Source organism: Dama dama, chromosome 29 (assembly GCF_033118175.1).
Source record: "Dama dama isolate Ldn47 chromosome 29, ASM3311817v1, whole genome shotgun sequence".
Classification (NCBI taxonomy): Eukaryota; Metazoa; Chordata; class Mammalia; order Artiodactyla; family Cervidae; genus Dama; species Dama dama.
This window is the reverse complement of record NC_083709.1, coordinates 32531484-32552624: the sequence shown is the minus strand read 5'-3', so window position 1 is coordinate 32552624 and position 21141 is coordinate 32531484. Positions and strand designations below refer to the sequence as shown.

General features: G+C 37.9%; 1 protein-coding gene across 4 annotated transcripts in view; it reads left to right on the top strand.

Annotated features, from left to right (window-relative positions):
• Positions 1-21141, top strand: part of FOCAD (focadhesin) — a 286671-nt gene that overhangs the window by 168104 nt on the left and 97426 nt on the right. For all 4 annotated transcript variants that reach the window (XM_061132648.1, XM_061132649.1, XM_061132647.1 and 1 more), the window contains 4 exons: positions 2287-2337; positions 3050-3133; positions 11880-12018; positions 17339-17524. In XM_061132648.1, the coding sequence (XP_060988631.1) occupies positions 2287-2337; positions 3050-3133; positions 11880-12018; positions 17339-17524 (460 nt within the window). The remainder of the gene's footprint in view (positions 1-2286; positions 2338-3049; positions 3134-11879; positions 12019-17338; positions 17525-21141) is intronic.

The window sequence follows — 21141 nt, the reverse complement described above, 5'->3', positions numbered from 1 at the left end:
ATTTTCTGTCTTTAAGAACTGAACTCATATACCTTTGTGCTGCCTGTACTTTGAGTTATTCAGATTTTATTACAGGTTAATGTGTGAAGTGGTTTGTATGTTGGTTTTTTATGTTTGCTCACATAGGTATAAGTTGTCTTTTGGACTGTGTTTTTTCCCTTCAAATTTTACATTCTTATCTGCTGACATTTTATTTTGGTTTCTCTTCATGCTTATAATAATATTAGGATTCCCCTGTTGTTCACACAGCAGCTTTGGGACGTTCTATCCATCAGTTTTCTCCTAGTAAGGGAGATTCCTTCAGTGACTGGAGCCCACTTGGAGCAGAAGGGGAGAAATGTAGAGAAAGCCCCCCTCCATCTCCCATTCTGACTCACTCTGTCCCTTCCTTTCTGCCCACCTTCCCCACTTTCTCCTTCCTTCTCTTTCTCCTTCCCTCCTTCCCCCTCTCTCTTCCTGTGTGTGTTTAAATACTTTTTTTTCTATTAATTGCTTAGAGTTTGTTGGCATGTAAGACCGAGTTAAATGTAATTTTCCCAAAGCATTTCTTAGGTCATTGCTATCCCATATCACCTCACCTCAAATGCCTTTTGTTTACCTAAAAAAAGAAGTCCAGTTGGTTTATACGCACCCAATAAGTTTTTTAGAATCCGGCCTCACTCTACTTTTCTGCCCCCTGCACTCCAGGAAAACCAAACCACTTGTAGTTTCCTTCTCTGTTTCCAAATGTTTCTATTTCTTTTCCTTTGTTCATGTTGTTCTTTCTGTCTTGAATTACTTTCTTTTTCATCTCTAATTTTAAAGTCTATTTTAGGAAATAAAAAATCAGTTTAAGTTATCCCATCCGTTGAGAATTTTTCTTCAAGGAGTCTGTTGTTCCCAAAGTTCTTTATCTATACTGTCTTAAGAACTTTTATTTCTATTTTATATTTACTTCAGGTACATGTGCACAAATATTATCTCCATTAAAATATAAGCTTGTTGAAAATAGAGTCCATGTTTCAATTAATGTGTTTTCTGAATTGCTTTTTAAAGTGCTGTATACATTCATTCATTGACTCAGAATATATTTATTAAAACTGTACAAGGCCTTAGAGATACTAATAAATAATAGATACTAGTAATAGATAATAATAATAAAATAGATACTATTTTAAGTTGTTATACTCCCAGCACTAGTTACTTTATGTCACAGTATTAGTTCTAATATCTGATGAGAAAGTATTTTTATATTATAACAAGAGAATCTGAGGTTTTGAGAGGTTGACTCATTCGTTAAACAGACATTTACTGAGTATCTGCTACATGCAAGACAAATAACTGAACCAATACTGCAGTTTCTAAGTGAAAGCTGTTTTCTAAACCCAGCACTTTCTAGCTTCATTATACCACATTGTCAGTCCCTGCCTTTAAAAGCTCAAAAGTTGGTAAAGGATATAGACATAAGCAATAATAATTACAGTAGCATTTGTTGAGTGCATTTAATCAAAGGGCTAGGAGAGTATGGTGGTGGAAGTGACCAACATTCTTAGGAGGACGCTAAAGAAACTTTATTTAGTTGGTACTATTGGACTAGAATCATGAAGAATTACTAAAGTATTGTTTTCCATTGAAGTTTTGAAGAGAATATGCAAAGTCAAGGAGGTATAAAAGAACCTCATATGATCTAGCAGGGCAAGAAGTTAGATGTGGCTAAAATGAAGGAGACATTAAGTGCTGGAAGATAAATGGCTTTTCATGCTCACTTATTTATTAAATATTTGTCATTTGAGGGAGTGGGCTTTATATTCTTTATATACCAGCCTTTGAAATGAGAAAGACAAATACCACATTAATGATTATACAAGCTAGGAGAGATTAACCACATACCCAGATAATCACATTAAATGCTAAAGTGTGCCATGTGCCATATGGCTGCTTGGAGAAGGGAGAACTCTCGTCTGGGTAGGGGATTAGGAATAGTGGCCTGAAAGAGGAGAGTAATGTAACATTTGTACTGAGATTTGAGAGGTCAGTAAGAAATGGTTGGGAAAAAAGTGAAAGTGAAAAGTGAAGTGAAATTTAATAATCTCAAAGTCTCACCTTATTTAAAATATCCATATGTTTAGATGATGAATCTATTTCTTAGTGTTTTCATTTTATGAATGATAGGTAAGTACAGATTAAGTTAGTTACACGTGGTATGATTTTGAAAGTGATTTACTTTTGACATTTGCTACTTTATATTGTTTACTCTCAATTTTCTCTTTGTCTTAGAATTTATTCTGTTGTTTGTTGATTTTTCAGAATTTTAAAATTCAAGTCCTCAGCTTCCTCTGGAACCATACTCAAAACAAGGTACTATCAGAAGGGTGTCAGAGAAACAGAACCAAGCTGGGGTAGGAATTGTAATACAGAATATTATAAGAATTATAGAACTGTGTTATAAAGAATTGTAATATAAGAATAGGATAAAAAGTTTAAATTTTTGATTTAAAAATTATGACTACAAGTTTAGATTTTAAAAATTATTCTTAATTTATGCCAGTTAATACATTTTCACCATAAAATACACTTATTACTTTGTGATGCTGATGGATGTGAAGAGGGACTATTGCCATTGTCTCTCATTTTTAATGGTCCTTCCTCTTTCCTGCTTTGCCCCTTCCCACCAATAAGCACATCAAATGAATAAAAATCCCACTCCATTTTTAAATGTCATTTCCAATCAAGAAATATGGAGGAAAAATGTGTCGGTGATATTGTACCCAACTCATGAGTGAAAAAACTTAGATTCCAAAAGGTCAACTTTCCCTGTGAAGTAGCTGAAGAATCAGAGAAGAATCATATTTTTACGTTTAATGTCCCAACGAGGATAAATATTTGGTGCTTCTTATGTGTCTGCCCAATGCTGTTTTCTCTCTACTTTTACTTGGGACATACTAAGTGAGGCGTGAATACCATTTCCAAAGCACTGACTATAGAACATTAAGGTTGGTGAGGGAAAATTTTCTTTCTTCCTCCAGAGTTGATATTTAATATATGCCATTTCTTTTGTTTATTTTACTAGGACCCAGTTGTCGCAAATGCTGCCTATAAATCTCTGTCACACTTTGGTGCCGGGGACCACACGATTCTTCATCTGCCTCAAGAGGTAGGCCTTTCAGCTTTCTCACTGCTGTCTCTTTTCTCCTGGGTTTACAGCTTTATTTGTATCCCTCTATGGAAGAGATTCTTACCTGTAACTCTAGATATATTGTCCTTGAAAGATAAGAATTTATATTCACTATTTGTTTTATCTGTTATAGATTGTAGAGGTCTTAGACTTCACAGATAGTGAATTTAAATCTCTTTGAAGCAAATGGAAGAGATGGATGGAGCAAATGTAGTCTCCATAAGGTGATGGGTTGTGTGACTGCATTTCTGTGCCCAGAGCAGATCGGTGTCACTCCAGGAACCACTTTACCCGAACACAGACTGCACAGAGGATGGTTTTCTATCACCTGGGCAGCCAAAGATCTTTATTTGTGATGGAGACTTGAGATGCCTTGTGAAAACAATCTGCTATTTATTTGTTTATTTTGAAATGATAGTCCTGGAGACCTGGGTGAAGAAGGTATCACTCTCTTTTAAGTGTTAACACATTATATGACATTATCTCAGTTTTTAGACTAAAAACAACCAACCTTTTCTAACATCTACCTAATATAACCAGCTTTCAATCCTCAGGTTATATTAAGGAGTAAAGTGTATGGTTTCACATTTAGTGTTACTGCTAATTCAAAGACATACAAATGTTTATTTTATTTTTTAAAGGTTTTTTTTTTTTTTTATGTAGACCATTTTTAAAGTCTTTATTGAATTTTTTACAGTATTTCTTCTGTTTTATGTTTTGGTTTTTTTGTGGGGTCCTAACTCCCCAGTTCAGTTCAGTTCAGTCGCTCAGTTGTGTCTGACTCTTTGCAACCCCATGGACTGCAGCACACCAGGCCTCCCTGTCCATCACCAAATTCCGGAGTCCTCCCAAACCCATATCCATTGAGTCAGTGATGCCAGCCAACCATCTCATCCTCTGTTGTCCCCTTCTCCTCCTGCCCTCAATCTTTCCCAGCATCAGGGTCTTTTCAAATGAGTCAGCTCTTCGCATCAGGTGGCCAAAGTATTGGAGTTTCAGCTTCAGCATCAGTCCTACCAATGAACACCCAGGCCTGATCTCCTTTAGGATAGACTGGTTGGATCTCCTTGCAGTCCAAGGGACTCTCAAGAGTCTTCTCCAACACCACACTTCAAAAGCATCAATTCTTCGGCGCTCAGCTTTCTTCACAGTCCAACTCTCACAACCATACATGACCACTGGAAAAACCATAGCCTTGACTAGACGGACCTTTGTTGGCAAAGTAATGTCTCTGCTTTTTAATATGCTGTCTAGATTGGTCATAACTTCCCTTCCAAGGAGTAAGCATCTTAATTTCATGGCTGCAGTCACCATCTGCAGTGATTTTGGAGCCCAGAAAAATAAAGTCAGCCGCTGTTTCCACTGTTTCCCCATCTATTTGCCATGAAGTGATGGGACCAGATGGCATGATCTTAGTTTTCTGAATGTTGAGCTTTAAGCCAACTTTTTCACTCTCCTCTTTCACTTTCATCAAGAGGCTCTTTAGTTCTTCTTCACTTTCTGCCATAAGGGTGGTGTCATCTGCGTATCTGAGGTTATTGATATTTCTCCTGGCAATCTTAATTCCAGCTGTGCTCCTTCCAGCCCAGCGTTTCTCATGATGTGCTCTGCATATAAGTTAAATAAGCAGGGTGACAACATACAGCCTTGACGTACTCCTTTTCCTATATGGAACCACTCTGTTTTTCCATGTCCAGTTCTGACTGTTGCTTCCTGACCTGCATTAAGGTTTCTCAAGAGGCAGGTCAGGTGGTCTGGTATTCCCATCTCTTTCAGAATTTTCCACAGTTTATTGTGATCCACACAGTCAAAGGATTTGGCATAGTCAGTAAAGCAGAAATAGATGTTTTTCTGGAACTCTCTTGCTTTTTCTATGATCCATCAGATGTTGGCAATTTGATCTCCCCAACCAGGGATCAAACCCCCAACCCCTGCAGTGGAAGGCAAAGCTTAACCACTGGACCACCAGAGAGGTCCCTACAAATGTTTATTGAATGCCGTTAGAGAGTGAGGAAGACATTGTGTTAGAAGAAGTTATGTGTGACATAACCCAGAATCCATCCTAGGGGTGAAATGGCAAGAAATTTTGTTATGAATTTCTTGGGATCCTCAAGCATTTTAAAATGGGTTGACTTTTTCTTCTGGATTGAGTTTATTCAACGATTAGATGCCAGTAGGAACCAGGCAAGCTTCTGTTTATTGAATTGAATTGAAGGGACTGACGATAGGCTCTCGTAAAACCAAATCCATCACAAGGCAGGATTTCCCGTGTTACTGAGAACTCAAAGACAGATCGGCCAGCTTGTCATGCAGTTATCACAAACAGGAAGTCTTAAGAAAAGATTTGTTCTTTGACTCATAAAATTAAAAAATGGGATTTCAGGCTGCACTGTGGTGATCAGCAATACCCATAGCTTCTTTAAAAAAAAGAAAGAAAAAGGAAAAAGTTACATGTAAATTTGATTTTCAGACTCTTACCAGTAGGTTAGCTACAGTTTGTAGAAAGATACTTTTTTGTTATTACTATTTTAAATAAGCATTTTCTAACTTAGATCACAGCATAATGATTGCCTTATTTTTAGCTATTATTGCTGAAATATTCCAGCTGGCATAATAGCTTTTATTAAATAACTGCCATATACTCTTCAGTATTTAGTCTCCACCTCTTTAAATGTTGATATGTTTATATTTAAGTCTGTGGTGGTTTAGTTGCTAAGTCGTGTTCAACTATTTGTCACCCCAAGAACTGTAGCCTGCCAGGCTCCTCTATCCATGGGATTTCCCAGGCAAGAATACTGGAGTGGGTTGCCATTGCCTTCTCCCGGGGGTCTTTCCGACCCAAGAGTCGAACCTGGTCTCCTGCATTTTAGGTGGGTTCTTTACTGACTGAGCCACCAGGGAAGCGTTCTCTCAACTGGGATTGAGATGAGAGGACTTAATGGTTTATAAGAGTCTACCTCCCTCCAACCCCTAGCTTCTGATATAGAGAACCTTCCTCCACATGAAGAAATCATTATTTCAAAGGCCATGCACCATACATTATTCTTCTTTTTATTCATTACTGATCTTCAGTTTGGTTGTTTGAAGGACTAAAAGCCCCCAAAATGGTCAATATGTTCATATCCCAAGCAAGTCCCCAAAGGCAACAGATGCAACCCAGTCAGCTCCCGCCTCTGTGCTGTGGATGATGGCAGTAATGTGAAACTGCGACTTACTTTCTCTGAAAGCATACTTTCAACTGTTTCAGAAGTTCTCTCCAGGTAGGGACTTTTCTAATTGTAAGATCTAAGATTCCTTCTTGTTATCAAAGTTTACTCACTCAGCACCATGGCCAATTGGCTTACTCACAAACCTGAAGGCTACTTGTATACCTTTCTAGTGAAAGTATGTCCACAGTCTCTCTTTCTATCTGTGGAAACTTGTGAAATAATCTTTTAGCAAAACATTCTATGAATTTCAAGTAGAAAAAAATTTGAACAGATACAATGGGGACTTCCATGGTAGTCCAGTGGTTAAGAATCCACCTTACAATGCAGGAGAAACTAAGATCCCACACGCCACAGAGCAACTTAAGCCCGTGTGCCACAACTAGAAAGTCTGTCAGCCAAAGTGAAAGATCCCGCTTGACACAATGTAGATTCCCAGTGCCACAGCTAAGACCCAATGCATCCAACTAAATAAATATTTTTAAAAAATAAAAAAAGTAGATACAGTGGATAATTGGGCTTCCCTGGTGGCTTGGTAAAGAAACTACTTCAATGCAGGAGACCTGGGTTCGATCCCTGGTTTGGGAAGATTTGGAGAAGGGAACGGCTACCCACTCCAATATTCTGGCCTGGAGAATTCCATGGATTGTATAGTCCATGGGGTTGCAAAGAGTCAGACATGACTGAGCGACTTTCACTTTCACAGTGGATAATAGCCACATGATTACTTTGGTGGATTATAATTCAACTACTTTTGTAAGTACACCTTTCTTTAAATTTACTAAAGAAAGATTTCTTGTTCATTGCTGCATCCACTTAAACTGTAAAACTTGTTGAAAGAAAGCTAACAGGCTGGTAAATCAAAAGCCATTAAAGGAGTGGCAGACATCAGCAGGAAGGTTTAGGGTTAAATGAAACAGTACATTTAGGGTAAGATGGAAAATGTCTGTGGAGAGCAGAACTGAATAAGATACCATGTAAGCTAGGGATTTGAATACCAGATTCATTAACTCATCTTTCTTTTCACTGGAGTGTTATTAGGAACTTCTGTGGATTGTTGCTGATATGCACTTAACAGTTGCATTGCTTTAATAATTATTTATTGGACATATATATATACTAAGTGCTAGACTGTCTTATGAGCTAGGAATGTTGAATGAATCCATGTGCTTATTCATTTATAACAATATTGTTAATCATTTGAAATATGCAAATCTAAAATTGGTTAAAAAATTCAGTGGGGCTTCTTTGAGGACTTATTTCAATATTAAATAGAATGATTTTTTTCCCCATTTAGTTTGTATTTCATAGTCTTTTAGCTATTTATCCTTCTCCTTCGCCAACACCCCACAAATGAAACATAATGAAAAAACAAACCAAAAAAAAAAAACTATAGAGAATTTTATTTCTGGTAAAACAGTCAATAATGGATAAACATTTCAGTTGATTCTTCTCTGACTTGGGTTCATTAAAAAATATTTGGCTGTTTAAAAATTGAACTTTTTATTATAAAGCTCTTAAGATAAATTGTGTTGTTGATTTCTGGAGTTAATTTTAGAAGTGAGTAATATAAAAGAACTCATTATGCACCCTGGGTTGGTATTAATGTGGTGTAACCTGTTTGGCTTTGATTTAAGTGAATGTCATTGCATTCATCAGAAGCTGTTTCTTTTTGTAAATGAATTTATGCAGATACTTGACATGTTCCAAATAAAATTCTCTGCTTATCCACAAACTCCTGGATTTTTATAGGTTGCACACACAGAAGAATGGCTGAAAGGTTATCTGACTCAGAACATGTAGTGAAGCATTTTGTAGGATAAGCTTTTCAATATTCAACTTAAAGCAGATTTTAAAAGTAATTTATCATTTTATATTTGGCTCTCCCTTTAAGTTTCTTCAACAAAGCTTAGCTTACTAATTGGAAGGGCGTAGTTGGTGTCTGTATGTGCATACATGTGTGTGTGTGTGTATGTTCTAAAAAGACCCCTTTTTCCCCCGTATGTTTGAGTAGCTAATATGATACAGTTACCAACATTTTATCATTTTAACAAGTATTCTTTCATATGTCTTCCCTTGATTTTCCTTAGTTGTACTCATGTTGATCTTATTCCATTGTTGCATACCAGTCAAGGGAAAAGACTGGGACTAGTATAGGGAAGCTGGAACAAATGCTTGAAGAAAAGTGAGCCGAGGGAGAGGGATATGTAATGAAACCAAGGTCTAACAATAAGCGCTCATCTGTTCAGGAGAATCAACTCACCTTTGAAGAAACATAATTGAAGGAGTAATCATACCATTATAAGTAGGCAGAGTATTTCTGTACTTAAATGACAGTACACTTCTAATTTCTTTGTTAAAATATATGCATATGTAAGATATAGACATATGTTGTTAAATTAAGTCATTTTTTATATATTATTTATGTGTAATAAGGTTGAGCAGAAACACTGGATAAGCTAAAATGTGTGCAAAAACAATCATATTTCTTTTATATGAAGTAATTCTGGAATTGAGAGTGTTTGGTTATCTGGCATAGTTCATCCACCAGTTCAGAACCGTCTGAAGGGTGTGGCAGCTTCTAGTTCTGTTTCCTATGCTTCCGCTTATGTGGCTACCTCCTCAGCAGCTCCCTCCTCCAGGTCACACTCTCTCCCCTTTCCTCTCTTTCTTATAGCCTTCCTTCCTTTCTTTTCAAACAACTTTGAAAAGTGAAAGTGTTACTCACTCAGTCGTATCCAGCTCTTTGTGACCCCATGGACTGTAGCTCGTCAGGCTCCTCTGTTTATGGAATTCTCCAGCAAAAATACTGGACTGGGTTACTATTCCCGTCCCCAGGGGATCTTCCCCACCCAGGGATTGAACCCAAGTCTTCTACATTGGCAGGTGGATTCTTTACCATCTGAGCCACCAACTTTATTGAGATATAATTTGCATCCCATACGGTTCACTCATTTAAAGCATATAATTCTAGTGATTTTAGTGTGTTCAAAGAATTGTTGGTAATCACCAAGCTACCACAATCTAATTTTAGAACATTCTATTAGCCACCAATTCCCACTACCCTTCCCCCGCCTCCCCAGCACTAAGCAACTGTTAGTATGCTTTCTGTCTCTAAAAATTTACCTGGCCTGAACTTTTCCTATAATGAAATCATATAATATGTGGTCTTTAGTGACTGGCTTTGTTCACTTAGCGTAATGATTTCCAAGTTCATGAGTACCACATACCTCCATTTAATACCCATTTATGATTGAATAATATTCCATTGTATAGATATGCCATATTTTGTTTATGTGCTCATGGACATTTGAGTTGCTTCCATTTTTTTTGGCTATTACCACTAATGTATTCACATTCATGAACGTTGATGGGCAAGTTTTGTGTGATCATTTATTTTTACTTCTTTTGGTCATATACCTAAGAGTAGGATTGTTGGGCAGTCCTACTGGGTAACTCTGCCTTTAACTTTCTGAGCAACTGTCAAATTATTTTCCAAAGGGGCTGTACCATTTTGCGTTCCTATGAACAGTGTGTAAGGGTTCTGATTTCTTCACAACTGCACCATCCCTCTGAGTTTTCATATTAGCTTAAGGGTTTAGTGCTGCCTTCCACCTCCCAGAGTCCCCTGTCTCTGTGAACATGACATGCTGCAGAGTTTCCCAGTGCTGCAGTACTCTGGGGGCTTCCCAGGTGGCCCCAGTGGTGAAGAACCCACCAGCCAATGCAGGAGACATAAGAGACAGAAGTTCAATCCCTGGTCAGGAAAATCCCCGGGAGGAGGGCATGGCAACCCACTCCAATATTCTTGCCTGGAAAATCCCATGGGCAGAGGAGCCTGGTGGACAATAGTCCATAGGGTCTCAAAGAGTCAGACATGACTGAAGTGACTTAGCATGCACACACTGATGCTCTGGTGTGTTAACCAGGGTTATTCATATAGTCTCCAGCTGTAAGCATTATTGTCTGTTTGCCCCTGTATGCTCTTCAAATACTTTTTTCAATTTGTACTATGTTGTGTAAAAACTCAGGAAGCAAGGTAACTGGATCCAGAACCAACTCCTTTTGGGGAACTTTTTAGGCAGCTAGGACTAGTTAAAATCTCTAAGATAGAGGATATCTCTGGCAGTCCACTGGTTAAGAATTCTCCTTTCTACTGCAGGGAGTGTGGGTTCTATTCCTGGTCAGGGAACTAAGATCCTGCATGCCACTATGGCCAAAAAAAAAAAAAAAGTCTCTAGGATACCTCTTGATGATCCTAAATGTGGCAAATTCCAAGTATACAGGCAGACCAGAGATACTCAGAAAACCCTCCTTGTCAGAACCAAAAGGTTTGCAAATGTGCCAGGGTTTCTCTGGTGTTCACTGATAGCAGCAAATGCGGACATGCCCTCCACAGGGCATACATCATTGTTATCTCTGTAATTATGGCTGGCTCAGTCCTCTGAGAATTAGGTCCTCAAGATTGAATCAGAATTAAATCTTGTCTTGGAAAGTACTCGATAGTAAGGTTGCTTTCACTCCTTCACTAGCAAAAAGGAACACTAGTTATGGTTGAAAGACTTCATCAGAGTTGAGGTTATTATACTTAAGAAACATTTTATCTCTGTTTTCTTTTATCCCCCTGCAAGTTGCCTGACTCAGTGCAGTTCCTAAATGGAACAGTGCTTTGGGGACCTATGAAGAAGGCAGTCTGCAGGAATTGTTAATTATTTCTAAAAATAACTCTGGGAGACAGACTAATGGTAATGACTGGGTTCTGGCACTTTATGGTTATAGCAACCACTTTTATATATTTTGATTTCCTCCCCTAATGCTTAATTATCTCCATGGGCATGACAATGGTGTGTCATTGAAAGTATTAAAAATTTAATTAATTGCTTGACAGTTATATCTTGTGGAAATTACAATAGTGGTAATCTTTCTACCTTTTTAATTTTTGGTTCAAACAAACCTAACTAATCACAAATCTTCAAATGGCAAATTAGACACAATAAAATAGAGCTACCAATTACAGATTTTAGTGTTTTTATATTCTCTTGCAACAAACTGTAGAGTCAAGCAATAAGTCAACTAAAGCATTCTGTGTCTTCCTGATCTCTACTATATACCCTACTAGAAGATTTTAAGCTTTATCATAGAAATATAGCTAAAAATCACAGATTTTTTTAAAATGTATTCAGACAAGGCAAATATTTAATTATAAACCATAGAAGTTCAATATTCTGAATGTGTTTGCATTTTATTGTCTGATGGTGTAAAATTTTTATTAGTTTTCTCTAGTAATCATTGCTTATGCTGGTTTATGATGATTTTCTTACTATATTACCATTAGTTCTTTACATTGATTTGGGAGTGTATCTAATAAGATGATTAGAATTTACCATTTAGTTAATTTGAAAATAAATAGATCTTGAAAATCAATTTTAATGATCTTTTGACATTGTAGAGCAATGAGTCTCAATGAACTTTGAAAAGGGCAAGTAAAAGTTTTAGTATCACCTTCTCTGTCATTTCAGGTAAGACCAGAAATCCAAACTCCTGATGACCTAGATGAAGATGAAGATGAAGAGGGTGATGAAAAAGAGGTGGATCTTTCCATTCCTGGCTCCTGCTATCTCAAACTTTTGTCACTCACAGCTCCTTCAGTTTTACCAGGTGGGAAAACTGGTAAAAAAAAACTTTTGTCCTGTTTGGTAGGACAAAAGCTAGCATTTTTTGTGTGTGCTTTTTTTTCCTACTTGTCTGATTAATTGTGCTCTTTTGTAATGTATGCATAGTCTAATTTACTTTAGTCTTAAATACTTATTTTCTATCTGTGTCCTATAGGCACTCCTTGAGATAGTATGGTTCCAAACACACTGAAAAATGTTAGACTTAAAATTAAACTGGATAACTAGTTTAAACAATCATTTTCACTGGAAAATTTAAATTCATTTTAAAAGTTAAATTTATTCTACAAGACAGATTTTCAGTGGGGCTCTTAAGTTACTGATTCAAATGGTTCTTTAGCTTATTTATAAACTGAATGAAAAGATCATTAGAATCTTCAGGAATTTCCTGGGTAGTTTCATCACATTTCCTGACAGCCCAGTGGTTAAGACTCAGCCTTCTAATGAAGGGGCTGTGGGTTTGATCCCTCATCAGGGAACTAAGATCTCATATGCTTTTGGGCTTCCCTGGTGGCTCAGATGGTGAAGAATCCTCCTGCAATGTGGGAGACCTGGGTTCAGCCCCTGGGTTGGGAAGATCCCCTGGAGAAGGGAATGGCTATCCACTCCAGTATTCTTGCCTGGAGAATTCTGTGGACAGAGGAGCCTGGTAGGCTAAAGTTCAAGAGGTTGCAAACAGTCAAACATGACTGAGTAACTTTCACTTCACTTCATCATTAGAAATATATTCTTCCTTTAGAATTACTCTAAAGAAATGGTGGTACCAATATTTGAGAACTATCCATTAATGCTTTTTAAAAATAGATTAAGTTATATGGTCATTTAGTTTTGATATAAAGTGTATAGGACCTTGACTCTTAAATAATTATTCTAATTATATCCAATTATTCCAATTCAATATTAGCCACATTTTTACAAGCATGCATTTATTACCTTGTTCTGTCCCAAATCTACCCTGAATATTTATGGATGTAAAAATTAAGTTCAGTAAACACACAAAATGTCATCTTTGTCTTCTTACTAATGATCATAATCTTCTCACTTCATAATCCAGCCTATAATGTTAGAGATTTTTTGGTGTTTTTATTTTTAATTTGACTGCATCAGATCTTTAGTTGTGGTGTGCGGGATCTGTTAGTTGTGGCATGTGAACTCTCAGTTGCAACATGTGGGATCTAGTTCCCTAACCAGGAATCAAACCCAGGCGCCCTCATTGGGAGCACAGAGTCTTAGCCACAGGACCATCAGGGAAGTCCCATGTTAGACGTTTTGATGCTTGGTTTCCTCCTACATGGAGATCCCTGAGGAATTCTGCCAAATACATTTAGTATTTATTGCTAAAGCATGCTTCTGTCCCTAAGTCCTGCCTCCTTTCATTAGAGAAAACCGAATGGTACACCTTAGACAGAGCTCATCTTTTCCTTCCCCCTTATGTCCAGAAAAGCCTTAAAGACTTGTTGCCATTTTCTTTCTTCTGTTCATCCCCACTTCTTACCTCAAGGCTCCTCAGAGTCTGCTGCTGCTGCTAAGTCGCTTCAGTTGTGTCCGACTCTGTGTGACCCCGTAGACGTCAGCCCACCAGGCTCCCCCATCCCTGGGATTCTCCAGGCAAGAACACTGGAATGGGTTGCCATTTCCTTCTCCAATGCTTCAAAGTGAAGAAGTGAAAGTGAAGTCGCTCAGTCGTGTCTGACTCGTAGCGACCCCATGGACTGCAGCCCACCAGGGCCCTATGTCCATGGGATTTTCCAGGCAAGAGTACTGGAGTGGGGTGCCATTGCCTTCTCCGCCTCAGAGTCTAGGACCTCCCAAATCCCCTGTGGTTAATAGTGGGTCCAAAGAGGAAAAAAGCCTCCAGTTATCCAAAGTTCTGCCTATACCCCCAGATAACCAAAGAGTTCAAAGTCCTCTTGGGCTTTTTAAATGACACTGTTCCCTCTTAAATGGACCCTTACTCTAGTCTCATGGTATTAGAAACAGGAGAAGGGGTGAGATGTGTGTGGTCGAGGTATACTGTTGTTTCTGCCCACAGTATGTGCAGAGCTGTCATGGCCGTTAACTGGCTCTTCTGCATGTTTGTACTTGATATTTACTGGTATCTGTCCCTAAGGAAGAAGGGGAGGAGTTGAGATTAACTGTATCTATTTGAGAAAACTCAATAATTAGAGACAGTCAGGTGAATGGTCTAGAGGCTGACTGTGTCTGGCAGACCATGTCACCACTAGCAGAGTTCTTCCATTTTTTGTTGCCTCATATTCCCTGTGATTGTAAGAACCAGGAAAAGGTACTGCCTTAGAGATGTACAACCTATGAAGTACAGGGTGGATGATATATTTTAAGGCTCTGGGTACAGGAGACAGAAGACTGAATTGCACTGAATGTAAACTACTCCTGGCCCTTTTCTTCTCTTATTCCTTTCAAGTGAACACAAAAGCAGTTGCAAAGTAAATCCAGTGATTTGAATTATTTTAAATAGGGATGTTACTGGTATGCTGTAAAAGATTTTTTAATTTTGAAATAATTTTAGACTTATAAGAAGTTGCAAAATTAGAGAGTACTTTTACCCAGCTATTCCCATTGATAACATCTCACATAACTTTAGTTCATTATTAATACCAGGGAATTCACTTTCATACTGTTAATTAAACTATAGACTTACTTGGATTTCATCAATTTTTTTTTCCAGTATGTAAGTTTTGAGAATTAGCTTTTTAAAAAAGCTCAGTATAACATCTAAGACCCATCCAAGTAGTTATCTGTATCAATTTGTTCTTTTTTATTGCTAAGTAATATTCCATTTTGAGATGTACCCAGGTGGCATTAGCAGTAAAGAACCCACCTACAAATGCAGGAATTGTCAGAGACACAGGTTTGATCCCTGGATCAGGAAGATCCCCTGGAGAAGGGCACAGCAACCCACTCCAGTGTTCTTGCCTGGAGAATCTCTTGGACAGAGGAGCCTGGCAGGCTATAGTCCACGGGGTCACAAAGAGTCGAACACGACTGAACCGACTTAGCACGCACATAAAATGTACCATAGTTTGTCTGTGTCCTCATCTGTTGGAAGACATTTGGTTTATATGTAACACACTGTGTCCTACAGATTTTCAGCTCTTTTCACATCCTCACTTGATCATCTGGAAGGAAGAGACTAGGGCAAGGTTCAAAGACAATGGGGAAAATTCCTAGTTGCTAGCTTTTTCAAGGGCTGGGACACATGGTACTGTACATACCAGTTGTATCCATGGTATTTTACTTTCATTTAATCTGCTCTCAGGCCTGGAATTATTTGAGAGTCCTTAGTTCTCTGAAGTGCCTGGCAAATAGACAAATTTTCATTCCTGGGTTAGTCTATGTGGAGATGTGTACTTATCTCTTAACATATATTATCTTTTACCAGAATAGGAAGCCTTTTGTCCTCACAAGCACATAATTCTTAGGTACATTCTGAAAAGTCTAGACTCTTCCCTGGCTTGAAGCAGTCATTCATGTGCTCATGTATATAGGGCTTGGCGTATGTGACCTGCCAATGCATATTACCCACATTTTTCATTCAGATGACATATTGGTCAGGGTATTCACAGGAAATTCAGAGGGAATAGTCGAGAATTTAATAAAGGACTGCTTAAAGGTGTGCTGTCAAGGTTAAAGAAAATTCACAAGCAATGGTGGATCGTCTCAGAATGGCAAATGGCTCTCAGCCTGAAGAGGTAAGGGAAGGTAATAGTTATGAGAATAAGAGAGAGCTTCTGTGTCATAAACAGGGCTGCCTAAGGGGAGTCAGGACCTTCACAAGAGGGATCAGGCAGCCTGGAGCAGTCCTGCAGGAGGGTGTCTAGCGAGTGACATGCCCTCACCTCTGTCCTCACCCGCTGATCTCCTACCACTATCTCCCATTGAGTGAAGCCAGCTGAAAGCCAGAGGACAAGGGAACCTGGTGATGCTGTTGTGAAAGGTTATCCTTCCAGGGCACAGAGCAGGGTTGGGAGGGTGGATCTGGAGCGGAAAATGGAAAACTTACTACATAGGTGTTCTCTGGACTTTGAATGGAGAAGCTTGGTTGTGCCTAGAAAGGTTCCATATAAGAATGACAGAACTGGGTATGCAATCCATGTTCCAGTGAATATTCGCTGCCTTTAATTGTGGTCATTTAAAGGGGACATTTAGGCCTGTTCAGAATGAAATTCTAGTTTAGGTAGGTGGACTCTTGCTTTTTCTTCCTATAATAAGAGGCACATGTAGTGGTTTCCTTTTTGTTTCCCTTATGATTTGTTTAGCTTTATTTTTTGTTGTTGTTGTTTTTGTTCTGCATTGGGCAACCTCTAGTGGTCCTTGGGAAAATAACACTTGAATATAAACCTATAGTGTTAATCAAGTATTTTGCTTGAATATCCTGTTGTCTTCTGATCCTGGATCACTATATTCCCTTATAATAAATAAAGATGTCAAGCAATAAGGGTCTTGGGCTTAATTAGAAGGAACACAAATAAATAATGAATTAGTTTTTAAAAATAAGTGTAGTGATATTACTACAGAATGAAGGACAGTCATAAAAGGCTCTTTCTAAATGATAAGAAAGAGCCAGTCACATGGCAATCAAGGATTAGTGTGTTCTAGGTAGAAGGAATAACAAGTGCAGTGGCCTTGTCTTAGGTATGAGCTTTGTATTATTGAGGAATGGAGTAAAGCCCATGTGAAAATGTGCCTTTAACGTAGCTGAGAAGGAAGGCAGGTGGTAGAGATGTAGTCAGAAGGAGAGTCGGGGGCCAGGTCATAGAAAGCCTTGATCATTTCTAGAAGTTTTGATGTTATTCTATGTACAGTGAGAAAACACCAGAAGGTGCTGGAGAAGGAAATGACATGAAATTCTAGCTTCTGAGTAGAGGATGGTTCAGAGCAGTGGTCATGAGGAGAAGAAATCAAGAAACTAGTTTTTAAATTCATCCAAATGAGAAAAAGAGAAGATAATGACCAGGCAAGTAGCAATAAAAATGGAAAGGGGTAGATTTGAGATATATTTTTAAAGATAGATCTAAAAGGACTTGCTAATGAATTATATATAAAAACTATGAGAAAGAGGAATTAAGAATGACCAGGTTTTTAAACTTGTATAACTGAGTGCCATGTTCTGGTTTTAGGAAGACTAAGAATGGGATGAGAATCAAGACTTGTTCTTTTATTTCGTGAAATTTGATCTAAAATATAGCTAAGGTGTTGTTTTGGTGAGTGTGTGTATATGACTTAAGAATGGATGTTTCTCTTCTAGCATATGATGTTTACTTTTGATCTCCTTTTATTTCTTTCAGCTTTGGAGGAATTTTTTACATCACTTGTGAAGCAAGAAATGGTGAATATGCCCCGTGGGGTGTATCACTCTGCATTGAAAGGAGGTGCCCGCTTAGATCAAGGAAAGACTGTAGCAGGAATACCCAATTTTATGTTGAAGATGTATGAGACAAACAAGCAGCCAGGTTTGAAACCTGGCCTTGCGGGTAAGCACCATACATCAATGTATAGGCTTTTAATGTACCGATTAAAGTTTCTCTTCCAAGTAGGATGTGACTGGGCATGAAAAGGCATTGCTGCTGCTCCTCACATCTAGACACACTGAGTCAATTACAAACATGAATCACTCATTAAAGCCATTTAGAGAACTGCAGAAGCAAAGACATAAGTAAAAGCAAAGAAGAGATAGGCTGAAATTACAGAATAGGGGGAACATTTTATATATTTTAGATTGTTCCCTGCCCCACCCACTGGCCCCCACCTCATAGGGGATGTTCACCAATTTTGGTTGTGGACTGGGACTGGGAATCGGCTCAGGCAGAGGCCTGTTGGAGGATAGAAAAACCAGTAAAGCTTTTAGTGGTGTCAAGGGACTAGGGTGATGTGGTGATTAATTTTATGTATCATCTTAATTGGGCTAAATGATACTCAGATAACTGGTAAATATAATTTCTGAATGTGTCTGTAAGTGAGTTTCCAGAAGAGGTTAGCATTTGAGTCAGCAGACTGAGTAAAGATCACCCAGAGCAGTGTGGGTTGGCAGCATCCAATCCACTGAAGACCCGAATAGAACAAAAAGACAGGGGAAGGGTGAGGCCGGGAGATCCACCTTCTCCTGCCTTTGGACGGTGGTGCTCCTGGTTCTTGAGCTTCCTGACTCAGACTGAATTACACCACAGGCTTTCCTGGTTCTCTCGTTTGCAGACAGGAGATTGTGGGACCCCTCAGCCTCAAAATTCTTGTGATTCAATCGCCATAAAAATATCTCTACTTGCTTATCTACATATCTACATCTATACATATCTTGTTAGTTCAGTTTCTCCAAAGATTCTAATATAGGTGACAAACTGGAGATTTTCCTCTTAAGATATTTGGTGAGTTTTGGGTCTGCATTGAAAGTTAGAGAACTAGGCTAATGCTTCTGAAAGGCAGTGGTCTCCAGTCTTACGGTACTTGGAAAACAAAGACTGACTAGGAGAATGGGCCTGAAAACCAAGTACACAATTAGTGAATTGATACTGGAGATCTACAGGTCTTTTCACCTGGTTGCCTTTACTCATTGTGGCCTCAGAGGCTGAAATTCAGGCTTGACCTTAACAAGAGAGTGTTACAGGAGGCAGAGAAACCAACAGAGATCTTGATGTTTTTGTGGTAACCTTAGTGACAAAACTGAGGTGGAGGGACCTCAAGCACACAGCGTGTTTCTCCCTTAAGGTATTTGTCAAATTTTGAAGCTTTGTGGGGTGGGCATTTAAAAGGTAACCTGAAAACTGAGGACAGATGTAAATCTCTGAATCTCCCATAATCTTCCCATACTGAAGTCAAAGACCTTTTAGGCTGTCAGTTGAAAATCTTGAAGAAGGTGTGCCCTAGAAACAGGGTTGAACCAGAGGTAGATTGAGATTTACCACAGCTATAATCAAGCCTGGCTCAGTTAAATCCCCAATTCAGTTGAGATGATCAGTCCTTCACTCTGCCTAACAGAGGAGAAACTCCTCTCAGATAAAAAATAACATCATTTAGAAAGCCTGTGGTTCTTTCATTACTATCCAGTATGCAGGGAAAAGGTTCTAGGCATTTGAAAAAGGAAGAAACTAGAAAAGAAGGGAATGCCTCATGGAAATAAAGCAGTCAGTATATCAGGAAGGCATCACAATTCTAATCAGTGTACACAAAATAGCAGAGTTCAAACTACATGACAAAAAATTAGAACTGACTAAATAGACAAATCCACAATACTAGTAGGAAACTCTGAAACATCTTTTTCAATGACTTGATGAATAAGCAGACAAAAAATCAAGTTCACAAAACATATGAACAATACTGTGAACAAACTTTACCTAAGTGATGCATGGAACATTGTATCTTATAGTGATATAATTTGTATGCTTTTAGACTGTACATTGGGTTATTTGTCTTCTTGTTGATTTTTAAGATTTCTTTATATACACTGGTAAAGGTCCTTTACCTGGAGGAGGAAATGGCAATCCGCTCCAGTATTCTTGCCTGGAAAATCCCCATGGACAGAAGAGCCTGATGGGCGTATAGTCCATAGCGTCACCAAGAGTTGGACGTAACTGAAGTGACTTAACACACACACACACAAACTGTACATTGGCAACTTATCAGAATGATCATATGGCAGATCACAAACTTCAACAAATTTCAAAATATTGAAGTCATTGAGTCTGTCCTCAGATAGCAGTGGGATTAAGCTAAAACTAATAAAAGGATAACTGGCCTGGAAATTCCACTGGCCTGGAAATTGAATAATATACTTATAGATCATCTGTGGATCAAAGGAAAAATCAAAATGGAAATCAGAAAACATTTTGAACTGAATGATAATGGAAATAAGCCAAATTACAACTTGTGGGATGCAACTAAAACAGTGTTAATGGGAAATTCATACCTTTAAAGCATATACTGAAAAAAAAAAGGAAAGAAAAGCAATGATATTAAAGCTTCTATTTCAAGAAAAATGGAAAATAGCAGTGAATTAAACTTAAATTATAAAGGAAAGGATAATAAATATAAGAATAAAAATCAATGAAGACAGAAAACATAAAATAAAGAAAACCAGCAAAGCCAAAAGTTCACTCTTTGGCAAGTTTAAAAGAATTAATAAAACCATTGTAAGTCTGGACAGAAAAATAGAGAAATATAGATTACCTATACTAGGAACAACAAAGGAGACAGCACTTCAGACCCCACAGCATTCAAAAAACAAATATTATGAAGAACTTTAAGCCAATGAATTTCACAGTTTAGATGAGATATAGAAGTTCATCAAAATATAAAACTTTGCAGAACTGACAGAAAGCACACTAGACTATATGAATAGTTTGCAGTTGGTTATTAGTATTAGTATTAAAGAAACTGAGTCTGTAAGAACCTTCCCACAAAGAAACCCTAGGTGCAGTTGCTTCCTTGGCGAATTTTTCAAAAAAATTCAGAAAGAAATAACAGGGATCTTTATAAACTCTAATATAGGAGGAAAAAAAAGAACCCTCTAGATGAGGTCAGCATAACCTTAATACCAAGTATCAGAAAGGAATATTAAAGGCCACTCTTTTCCATGAACATAGTTGTGAAAATCTCCCCAAAATATGTTAGAAAATGGAATTCAGCAGTACATACAAAGGAAAATAAATAATAATTAGTGGGGTTAATTTAATGTTTGAAAATCAATATAATTTATTACATTAGCAGCAAAAAGGCAGTATAATCTTTAGATGACCTCAATAGATGTAGAAAAAGCCTTTGAAAAACTTAGCTCCTATTCATGTTACATAAAAGACTCTCATTAAGCTCTGAATTGAACTTCTTTTATTCTGATAAAGAACATCTACAATGCCATCTTTGTACTTAATGCTGAAATAATGAGACTTTCACTCCTTGAGATTGGGGAAAAGATATGGATGCCTGTTGTTACCAGTATTATTCAGTATTGTAATGGAAGCCATAGCTAGTGTAATGAGCCAAGAAATAGAAATAAAAGTCATACAGATTAGAAAGGAAGAGATAAAGTAGTCATTATTTGTTGATGACATGATAATATACATAGAAAATCCAAAATAACCAGCAGAATAATTAGGATTAA